Source organism: Octodon degus, unplaced genomic scaffold (genome assembly GCF_000260255.1).
Source record: "Octodon degus isolate 3935 unplaced genomic scaffold, OctDeg1.0 scaffold00265, whole genome shotgun sequence".
Taxonomy (NCBI): domain Eukaryota; kingdom Metazoa; phylum Chordata; class Mammalia; order Rodentia; family Octodontidae; genus Octodon; species Octodon degus.
In genome coordinates, this window is record NW_004524841.1 from 2,414,903 (window position 1) to 2,426,822 (window position 11,920).

At 41.7% G+C, this 11,920-nt stretch overlaps 1 protein-coding gene and 1 pseudogene across 9 annotated transcripts in view; one reads left to right on the forward strand and one right to left on the reverse strand.

The window, feature by feature from the left end:
- Window positions 1-3,991, forward strand: part of LOC101588208 — a 5,669-nt pseudogene extending 1,678 nt beyond the window's left edge.
- The window catches only part of Mia2 (melanoma inhibitory activity 2), a 119,078-nt gene that overhangs the window by 84,623 nt on the left and 22,535 nt on the right, over window positions 1-11,920 (reverse strand). For 6 of the 9 annotated variants that reach the window (XM_023706595.1, XM_023706587.1, XM_023706588.1 and 3 more), the window contains exons 5-6: window positions 9,715-9,930; window positions 9,516-9,616 (exon numbers count right to left, since the gene is read on the reverse strand). In XM_023706595.1, coding sequence (XP_023562363.1) covers window positions 9,516-9,616; window positions 9,715-9,930 — 317 coding nt within the window. Of the gene's footprint in view, window positions 1-4,003; window positions 4,175-4,284; window positions 4,390-5,757; window positions 5,892-9,515; window positions 9,617-9,714; window positions 9,931-11,920 lie in introns of those variants that run through there. The other 3 variants (XM_023706594.1, XM_023706593.1, XM_023706592.1) reach the window with 3 other exon arrangements.

Here is an 11,920-nt window from a genome sequence, read left to right on the forward strand (position 1 = left end):
TTGTTTGTTCTTCATTCCCTTGTTCAATTAATCATTTAAGAGCTACACAACTGTATGACTTCTATATTTTGCAGTAAAATACATCATCTCTATTAGTATAAAAAAATTCATATGCAAATGCAAGGAACTCCAAACATTCACAACAATTTTGTTAAAGAAAAGGGTTGGCAGATTCATACTTCACTATCTCAAAAAATACTACAAAGCTATAATAATCGATACAGATGGGAAAAATTCAAGACAATGTGATAATAATATAAGAGTAGACATCAGAGACCAGAAATAATAATACACAAATAAGCTCTTCAATGGGCTGCCAATTATATTACCCAGTACCAAGACAAATGTGAAAAGAACAATCAGTTCAACATAGCACACTAGGATAAGTCAGTATGTGTATTCCAAAGAATGGATCTTAACCCACACTTTATACTATACACAAAAATTAATTTTAAAAGGATCAAAGACCTTAATGTAAAAACTAAAACTTAAAAGGAAACACGGGTGTAAATCTTAGCAACCTTGTTTTAAGCAATGGTTTCTTGCTATGGCAACAAAAGCACAACAAAGAAAAAATAAGTCAGACTTGATCAAAATTAAAACCTTTTGTTCTTCAAAGGATTCCATTAATGGAAAAGAAAACATAGATTGAGGGCTGGTGAGATGGCTCAGTGGTCTAAAGCACCTACCTAGAACAAGCTAAGCAAAACACAGGGACCGCAGTTCAATCCCCCAGCACCACATGCCAGCCAGCCCTGCCCCCTGGTGGGCTGAGCTGGCCACACTCACTCACACACACACACACACACACACACACACACAAATAAATAAATTTAAAAAAAAAAAAAACAACATAGATTGAGAGAAAATATTTTCCTTTCAGGTATTTGATAAGGGTCTACTACCTGAATGTATAAATAACCCTTATATCTAAAAGAACAACCTTTTATTTTAAATGAGCAAACAAAATGCAGAGCCATTGCTCCACAGAAAATACACACAAATATCAAACAAGCACATTTAAAGGTGTTCAACATCACTAGATATCAGGAAAAGCAAATCAAAGCTGTAAGATATCACAGAACACTCATCAGGGTGGCTGTATGGAAAATACAGACAAGCAGATGTGCTGCCACACCCCTGGAGCCCAGCACTGAGGGGAGCTAAAGCACAAGGAATAAAACTTCCCAGTCCTGACAGGGCAACTCAGTGATACTTGGTCTCAAAAAAAAAAAAAGTTGGGGATGTAGGCTGGACACGGCCGTGCACACCTGTAATCTCAGCACTCAGGAGGTTGAGGCAGGACTATCTCTGTGAGTTTGAGACCAGCGTGGGCTACTCAGTGAGGTAAAGGCCAACCTGAATTGCAAAGCAAGACACTGTCTGAAAAAAAATAAAAATTAGCTAACAACAACAACAGAAAAGCACAAGTTGCTAGAAAGGATATGGAAAATGAACTCTCAGACTGTTGGAGGGGATGTAAAGTGCTGTCACCCATGGATAATACAATTTGCCAGTTTCTCAAACATGTAAACACATAGCCTAGCAATTTCATTCATAGGTAATACCCAAGTGAATAAAAAATATATGCGTATTAAAAGCTTGTGCACAGAACAGCACTATGCATAATAGCTAAAAACACACTGACAGCCCATTAACATTTGTCATCAATTAACAAAAAAGTATTATATATACACAATGGAATAGTTTTCAACCACAAAGAGGAATGAAACAGTTTTATGCTAAGTAGAGATGAACCTTGAACACATAGGTTAAACAAACTATGCATAGAAGGCCACACAATGTATGACTGTATCCACATAACATGTGGAACACACTTTCACAAGAGCAGAAGGCAGATCAGTGGTGCTCAAGGGATGAAGGAGGGAAGAGCAGGCCTTCTAACAGGTACAGGATTCTCTCCAGGGGTGACGAAATGTTCTGGCATTGCGACTGTTGTACAACAGTGAATATATGCAACTGAACACTCTGTCAAAGGATGAATTTTATGTCACCAGATATGAATATCAATAATTATAAAACTAAAAAGACCCCATGCTCAGGAGGCTGAGGCCGGAGGACCAAAGTTAGAGGCCAGCCTCAGCTACACAGTGAGTTCAAGGCCAACCTGACCTACACAATAAGGCACTGTCTCACAACAACAACAACAACAAAACAAAAACCTAAACTAAAACTAAAAAGAGAAGATACGGGAATGGAGAAAAACAAGTTGTACCATGTACAGGTACAAACTGTCTGTGAGGAATGTGTTCATTATGCATATCTAAAATGTACCGATAAAAGCCAACTTTTAGATAAAAATTAAATTAAAACTAAAAGCTTTGTTCCATTCTAGTTAGCTAGTGTGACAAAATAGTGGCATTCAGCAAAAAATAAAAAATAACCCAGGACAAGATATTCATCAGAAAAAAAGAAAATTCTGCAAATTCTGACAGGTCCTACCCATATCTCTCTCCACTGCCAATCATAAAAACCACACACTGATTTCCGTTTTTAACAAAGAGAAGGAAATATATGAAACCTGAAATTATCTCTCATCCACAGCTTCTAGGGCCAGGGAGATAGCTCAGTAGAATAAGCACTTGTCTGGCAAGCACAAGGGCCTGCGTTCAATCCCGGGTTCCACAGGGGGAAAAAAAAAGTTTCTATAAACTCCACTTCTGTGACCAACTGACTTGCCCCAACTAGAAACTAGAATCATTCTAGATTCATATTCTTTCTCCAATAGTCATACCCATTTTTATTCCTAACTCCTACGTATTTAGCCCATTCAGTCCCTCTTCCTCTAGCCCTACTTCTGTCATTTCTCCCTGAAGACCTGTTGAGTTTTGTTTCCCTGACATCTAACCTACATGCTACTATCAGGAAGAGCTATCTAAACCAAAAGTCTTCAGCGGCTCTCCAGCACCTGCAGTGGCACTTGGCACCTACTTGTCTCCAGTAAGCATCATTGCACATCATGCCCTGATCCCACTTTTCAGTTAAACAGCTATTATCTGCACACACCTTCTCTGATTGAGCTATTTGCTCAGCCTAAAAACTTTCCTAACCACTCAAAGAGAACGGAATCTCTCCCATCCCTCTTTGAAATAATTTTCCTGTTTTCTCACCCTTAACAGAAAGCATGGTGCTAAAGACCAAAACTGCATCTTGGTCTACTGAGAATTTTCACACGAAAGCTGTCCCTTCCACCCGTGTGTGTGTGTGTGTGTGTGTGTGTGCGCGCGCGCGCTAGATAACCTATCATTGAGTAAAGAGATGAAAAGCAATGGCGACAACTTTTTAATTCACATAAAAAGCAATCGTTACTATTTAAATAGTCCTTTAAAAAAATAATGCAACATTTTAAAAGCTGGCAATATAAATGTTCCTAAACATCTCAATTAACCAGTTAGGAAGAAAAATCAGCAATTTGACTCTAACGTGAACCTGAAACAATCAAATTTGGCAGGAGAGAGTTTACTGTCTCTAGACTCTCACCGCATCCACAAGACCTTAAGACACAGACAGAAGTAAAGAACGATCACTCACGGCAAAGCATTTCAAAAGGTCATTCTCTAAAAAAGAGAAAGGCAGCAAAATAATGCTAACTCTCGCCCAAGCGTACGTGTCCTTTCAGGACAAGAAGTTTTCTTCACTAAATACACAACTCATCTCAGAGGATCGGTCCTCAAGTTTCTCCACTGGAGCAACCACGTGTCACTGATCCTAGCTCAAAACAAATAACACAACGGAAAAGCTCATTGGTGCTGGGAAGCTGCCACAGCAGACATTTATTTATTCCGCGCACCGTGGCAAAGTCCGGCAGGGCAAGTGCCTCCCTCGCTGCTCAATCCGCAGGTCCCCTCTACCGCCCAAGGAACCACCAAGCCCCGGCCCGGCCACTGCGCGCTCCAGGCCGGAGCCCAGGGCAGGCGAGGTCGGCTGCCTCGGCCCCGGGACCCCGCGACGCCGGGTCCACGTCCACTAACCGCGAACTCACCCTGCGCAGCTCGGCCAGGACCGACCCCAAGTACGGCCGAAGGGTGGCCCCGGGCCCCTCCATGGCGCGAAGCCTCTCCGGCCGTCGTCGCCGTAGCCTCGGCCTGGCCGGGCCACAACCGGCGGCCGAGGACGCCCAACGTTCGGCCCGGAACCGTGCTAGCACCCGGCGGCGGGGCCGACCACTGCGGGGCCGACGGGGGTGAGCGGGGCCAGCGCCACGGCCCTCGCACTCTGTCGCTGCCCTCCGGTTTCCTCGGCCCCTCGCTCGCTACGCCTCACCTTCCGGAGTGGCCGGGTCCGCGCCGGTCCCGCCAACCAGCTACGCATCCGCGCGCCACACACAGAAGACACGCACCCAAGTATACCCGCGCGCGCTTTGGTTCCGTCCGCGGGGGGCGGAGCGGCCCGGACCCAGGAACCTTCCCCGCCCCTCGCGCTACGTGTCCTCTTCGCTGGCTCTTAAAGGGGCCGGCGCTCCCCTCCGGGGCAATGGGGGGCTCGGAGGACTGGGTCAGGCTCGTCCCTTGCATATACCCCACCTTCGTCAGCGCTGTGAAGAAAGCCAGGGCTTGGCCCAACCTCAACGCCCTCCGCTCCGCTCCTACGGAGGCTGCCGTCTGACCCCGCACCGGCGCTTCCGCGTCGTGGTCCTGGGGACCCCGCCGGAGTCCAGCATGCCGGATTGGCGCCGGGGCGTCCCTCCAGCCGCGCCGGATCTCGGGGCTCCGGCCTGGGAGGCGCGCGTCGGAGCGGGCGGGCGACCGTTCCGGCGTCCGGAGCTCGGCGCCGAGCGAGCAAGGCTGACCGAACCCGGGACCCGGCCCAGCCGGCGCTGCTCTCCGCTCAGCAGAGGAGCTGAAGGGAGCGACTTGCCCGCTAGGTCTCGGACCTTGGGTGTAGGGCCGTCGGCGCAGGTAAGGACAGCCCGTCTGTCCGCAGGGTTCTCGTTAACGAGATCATCCACCTAGTTCTGCCTTCCAGCTCAAGGGTTTAGTCAAGCGACCCAAAAAGAAGATCCGCCTACCTGAACCAAGCGCCCAAGAGAACGTAAAGGACAAAATCCTGAATCCTTAGGAAATTTCCCTATGTACGCTCATGCGGCAACACAATCTTTATGGTATACAAAACATAGGAAATACCCGGGTGCACAGGAAGATTTCAGGAGCAGAACGTGGCCTAGTTTTTCAGAACTCAAACTGCACCCGCTCTGTCTGCCACATCTGCCACATCAGCGTAAGGAGTTTGAGGAACTGCCGGCATCAGAAAGCAGCAGAGATTACCTAACCACGCTCCGTCTTTAAGGTAATACGCACCTTCATACGTGTCAGACAGAGTCTACTGAAATTAGATTGTGCTGAGTAGCTTATATTAAAGCCAGAATACAAGGATAATCAAGATTTTATCTTCAGAATTTCAAAGACATTAGTACCAATGCATGCCTTAATAAAACATTTTATTACTCAACAAAATTTTTCAGTGAGTCTGATCATTTTCAGGGGGCTCCAGAATCACAGCTTTTAGGACTTGAAAAGAAAAAAATCCCTTTGCCCTTCCTATGTTAGTCCGTGCCTCTTTCCGATTTTCAATAACTATTCTAAATACTAAAAGCAGATCAGACACAAAAAGAACACATGAAGTTTAAGAAAAAAGAATCTAAGTTGCCCCCTACCAGAAACACAGAAGAGATCGACAATGCAAAATTCCAAACCTAAAGTCCTCATGTATGACGTGTAATAGTAATAACTCTCTCACCTTTTCCTCCAGACCTTTCAATTCCATCTCTTAAGAAGCTCATGTTAAAGTATTCAAAGCCATAAATGAAATTCTATGAAGCACCTCATACCCTTGAGAAAGATTTCAGATTCTAGCATATCCTGCACTCTTTCCACACCACTGTGATCCTGTTTTGACGCTTGTGTGAAGGGGTGCTACAGGTGGAGTCGTGACTACCAATCCGTAATCCACTTTCATGGACCTCACATCTTATTAAATATATATATATACACACACATGTGCACATATGTTTTGTCAAATACCACACATATTACTATCCCCTTATATACTTGGAAAGAAAACTCCAAAACTTGCTAACTGATTTTAAAAAAGTAAACTGAATGTTCTATTTTATAGTCTATTCACATAGAGTATACGATTTCTACCATGCAAAAGATATTTAGATTGCTCCTATAAGTAGACATTGGATTTTACTGTCTTAAATGGGACTTGCTTTGCAATAAATGGCCAGCAAATGCTATCAGTGTTTCTAAAGCTAAGAGGAACCATGCAAGAACATTGGAAACACACTAACCAGGTAACTGACCACAACCTACAACTGACTCCCCCCATGAAGGGCCCTGTGGCAAAGCTATAAGTACTAGTTACTCCTGCTTAGACAGTGTCACAGATGTAAGATCTAGTCCTTTGGAAGAAAATCAAACAAAATTGTTGAGCCACATTGTCATTCCCTGTATTAGTGTTGTAATAGTTATTTTCAGAACATATTAAGTCAGGAGGGCCGGGACTGGGGAGATAGCTCAGTAGAATAAGCGCTTGTCTAGCAAGTGCAAGGGCCTGGGTTCAATCCCCAGTTCTGCAAAAAAATAAATACATAAATAAATCAGAAGTGCCCTGTGCAACAAGAACTAGGTAATTTCCATTATTTATTCCACCTGTAAATGAAACATGCTACATAAAAGTATGTAAGTGTTAGAACAGGCTCCTCAGTTTTAAAATAAAAAGATAAAAAATAGCTATTGGGTAAGGGATATAGTTCAGCAGGCATAAGCACCTGCCTGCAAGGTCCTGCGTTCAATCCCCAGTACCACAAAGTAGCTATTACTTGAATAATACAACTAAAGTATGTTCTGTACAAAATTGCCAGTAAATTGAAATCAATAGCACACTGAAACAGTTACCTGAAATTTTTAGGCAGAAAGAAAAGAAAACTAACCAGGTGTGATGGCACCTTCCTGTAATCCCAGGAATCAGGAGCCTGAAGCAGGAACATTGCAGAACTTGGAGGCGAACCTCGGCCACACAGCAAGAGGAGGAGGAATGAGAGAAGAAAAGGAAGGAGGAAAAGACACAAAAAGAGGAAGCCCTTTTACTTAAACTTAACCAGAGGGGCTGGTGAGATGGCTCAGTGGTCTAAAGCACCTACTTAGAACAAGCTAAGCCAAGCAAAGCACAGGGACCACGGTTCAATCCCCCAGCACCACATGCCAGCCAGCCCCGCCCCCTGGTGGGCTGAGCTGGCCACACACACAAAAAAAATAAATAAACAAACAAATAAATAAAATTTAAAAAAAAATTAAAAAAAAAAAATAAACTTAACCAGAAAGTTGTTCAAATTTTCCACTTCCTTCAGCCACTGAAGTATTATGACTTTTTGAAAGGTGCATTCAGATTGTTAGAATTACAGGTATGTTAAGAACTCTTCAGAACATGTAATCTAAGGATTTTGGATTTATAGGACTGTAGTAGCCAAGCAGCTGAAATAAATGCAAGGAACTGAAAAGGGCATGTCTCCCACTGAGGCACCATTCACCTCCAGCTTCTTGTTGCCCTAAAACAATGGGAAGCTTTAAATTACAGTCTTCTACTTTTTCAAGATAATCCAGGAACTTAGGATTTTTTTTTAAATAATTTTACCTTTCAAATGCTGGTAACTGATAAATAATTTTATTTTTAAATAATTTTATTAAATGAGACACAAGCCAGTTTCAACCAGCAATATGTGACATAATTTCCACCTGATATTAAAGTTTTAAAATTTTGAAAAACATAGTTTTAAGACTGAGACTCCTTCCCCAGAGAATTTATAAAGGCCTTTTTAAGATCAGAAGACAATTCACATAAATTGAAAAGTCAATATTCTCGTGTCTGACAACTTTCAACCAACGCCAGCATTGCAGCATATCCCTGTAAGCCCAGCACTCAGGAGGCTGAGGCAGGGGATGACAAATTTGAGGTCAGTCTGAGCAACTTCTTTGCAAGACCTTGTCTCAACAAAAAAATAAATAAATAAATGTAAAAGGCAGTGGATATAGCTCAGTATTATTACAGCACTTGCCCAGTAAGCCAATCCCTAGAACCACTGGGAGCAAGGCAGGGGAGGCCTGGGCATGGTGGTACAGCCTGTAGTTCCAGCACTCAGGAGGCTGAGGCAGAAGGATCACCATAAATCTGAAGCCAGCCTGGGTTTCATAGTGAGTTCAAGGCCATCCTGAACTGCATACGGAAACCTTGCCTCAAAAAAAAAAGAAATCTTTGCTTTCTATAATAATAATAATTGGGCTGGAGAGATGGCTCAGTAGAATAAGCGCTTCCCTGGCAAGCGCCAAGGGTCTGAGATCAATCCCCGGTTCCACAAAAAAAAGAAGAAAAAATGACACTATAATAATAATAATAATAGAAGTATTATACCTCTATCCAAGTTTTTTCCCCAGTGCTGGAAGCTGAAACCCAGGTCCTTGTGCATGCTAGGAAAACATTCTATCACTGAACTGTATCTCTGTCCCTTTCTGTAAATTTCCTTTTGAGATAGGATCTTGCAACAAAAGTACCCTCTGTCTGATCTCTGTATCCATCTTTAGCCTCACGGTGTTCACTTTAAGTACTTAGACTTCTCCCAATATGCCATGTTCTCTCCCAATCTTGTACTTTCAAAACCACTCTCTTTCCTTGATTTAGTGTGCCCAATCTTTCTTTCTTGGGCTAACTCTCCTGTTCCTTCAATATCAACTCTAATACAATCTGTGGAAACTCTCCTAGACAACTCATCCCCACTTTCTCTGCCTATCACATCAAATCCATCTGTCCAGAATCTCATCCTGTGTCAGTAGCATCTTGTGACTATCACAGCACTGGGTTGTAATTATCACTTTTCTTACCTGCATCCTCTGCGGGGTGTGGTAGTGCACACTTGTAATCCCAGCACTTTCAGGCCAAGGTGCAGGATCAAAAGATTAAACCCAACCTGGGCAATTTAGTGACTTAGCAAGACCCTCTCTCAAAACAGAAAATAAAAACAAGGGCTGAGGATGTAGCTCAGTGCAAAGACCCTGAATTCAATCCCTAGTACTGCCAAAAGAAAAAAGATAAAAACACTTATTCAATTATTTTTTATGGTAGACAAGTAGGTGAGAAAAAAAAATGTGTCAAAACCCTCCTGTGTGCTAAGCATGACACCTGGGTCCTCTTGTAAGATGTATCTCAGTAAATTTTGTAATAAATTAAATAGTGGAGATTAATGGGATTTAAAATGATCAGATGTTATGTGGATGAACTGATTTCTCAAAACACACTATTCTGTATTACTAATAATACACACTAATAAAAATGTGTTATATGTAAACCAAACATTAATGTGCAATATTACATGAAAATTTCACAAAAATAATTATAAAAGGTATATAAGGAAGGTTCATTCAAACATATTTAAATCACTCCTACACTTAGTAAAATTGATTTTTCAAAATTATTGCAAAAGATTTAAAAGGCTAACTTACCCATTCTGAAAGAAGTACAACTGGTGAAAATACAGAATTCATGACATCACAAATATCAATTTGAAATAAATATTTCTGAATCTGAAACTCTGAAGCATCTTCTGTTGATTTATAAATAAAAATATGTTAACATTTGCTACAAAACTTCTGAATCTAATTTCTTCCTTAACTGATCAATTGGAGAACAATGGTTTCTTACCTCTCTGAGAAATGTCATTGTGAGAAGACAAAGCATTATCAGTTGAAACCATCTGGCTGTCGGGAAAGGTGATTTCCACAGATCTGTCTGTTTCCATGTGAGTGTGCTTTTCAGAGTCTACTGGTAATTTTGATTTCTCATTATTTTTAGAAGAGGAGGTTTTGAAAGGTCCTTCATCATGAATTCCCATGGATAACTCTGGTGTAGAGACCATATCTGCAAATAAATAAACGTCTTATTGGGCCAGCCAAATAGCTCAGCAGATTAAAGCACTTGCAAGGAGACACAGGGACCAGAGGTTCGATCCCTGGACCTACTGCCGGCCCGCACCCAGGGCATGCTGAGATGGCAATTGAGAATGGACATGGTGGCGCTCGTCTGTATTCCCTGCTTTTGGGAGGCTGTAAACAGGCGGTTCACTACGGGTCTGAGTCTGATCTACTAGTGAGATCTTGAACACCCTGAAGACCTTTCCCTAAAAAACCACTTGCTGTGTTATGGGCTACTCTTGTATTGTCTAGGAGGTCATTCCTAGGAAATCAGAACAGACTGAAAATAGCAAAAGCAATACTGGGCAATAAGAGCAAAGTAGGAGGCATCATGATGCCAGATAGCTAGTCATATGACAAAGCTACAGGGATAAAAACACCATGGCACTGGCACAAAAACGACAAGTGTAGCAAAGAAGCAGAGGAGTAAAAACAACTCCAGGCACATTCAGCCATCTGATCTTTGACAAAAGAGCCAAAGACATACACAGGAGGAAAGATAGCCTCTTTAATAAATGATGCTGGGGAAACTACCTGTCTATACGCAGAAGATGGAATCTAGATTTATTTATTCCTTATTTCTCACCATTTACCAAACTAATATCTAATATCTAAAATCTAAATCTAAATGGATCAAAAACCTAAATAATGTCAAAACAAACAAACTTCTGGAAGCAAACATACGTAAAACTTTTGAAGACATAGGCATAGGCAAGGACCTTCTAAACAGAACAACAATTAGTTGCATAAGAAATAGCATCAAGAATTAACAAACAATCACATCAAATTAAAAATCTTCTGTATAGCAAAAGAAACAAGTAGGGGCTGGGGAGATGGCTCAGTGGAATAAGCACTTCCCTGGCAAGCGCAAGGGCCTGAGTTCAATCCCCAGTTCCACAAAAAAAAAAACAAAACAAAACAAAAAGAAACAAGTAAGTGAAAAGACAACCTACAAGATGGGAATAAATTTTTGGCAGGTATTCTTTAGACAGGGGACTAATATGTAGAATATATAAAGAACTCAAAAATAATAAACCTCTAAAGCAAAAGACCTAAGCAAAAGTGGGCAAGTGAAATGAATACACACTTCTCAGAAGAACAAATGACCAATAAGTACATGAAAAACAGCTCCACATCTCTGGCCATTAAAGAAATGAAAATTAAAATAAAACTGAGATTCCATCCCATCCCAGGAAGAGTGGTTATCATCAAGAAATCAAATAATATGCTGGCAAAGCTGTGGGGAAAAAGGAAGCTTCTACATTGCTGGTGGGAATGTAAGTTAATACAACCATGGAAACCAGTGTGTAGAGATTCATCAAAACTGAAACTAGAAATTCTATTTGACCCAACTATTCCTCTCTTAGGTACCCTCCCCAAAGAGTTTAAAACATCTTATTACAGTGATACAGGCATACCCATGTTTATAGCAGCACAATTCACAACAGCTAAACCTTGGGAGTGGCCTATACATCCATGCGCAGATGAATGGAGAAAGAAATGTAACAGCTATACATAAAGGAGTACTGATCTGTCATAAAGGAGGATGAAGTTGTGTCAATTGTAGAAAATGGATGCACCTTAAGACCATAATGTTAAGTGAAATAAATTAGATGTATAAGCTTAAATATGATGTGGTTTGATCTTATATGAGAAACCCAAAATGTAAATAAGAGCAAAATAAAGGATAAATAGTAGCAGAGGAAACTAAACCTTTTTGCAGATAGGAAAAGAACCAAGAAATGGAGGAGAGGGGGCAAGAAGGGATCAAAAAATATCTGAGACACATTAAGTATGTGGACCAACTCCCCGCAAGGGATGTGCTCATTGTGCACTACAAACATGGACTGACAAAAAATAAAAACTGAGAAAAAAGATTTTCATATAGTTAAACACATTTACATTCCAAGAAGCCACGATATTTAATTACTATTGCA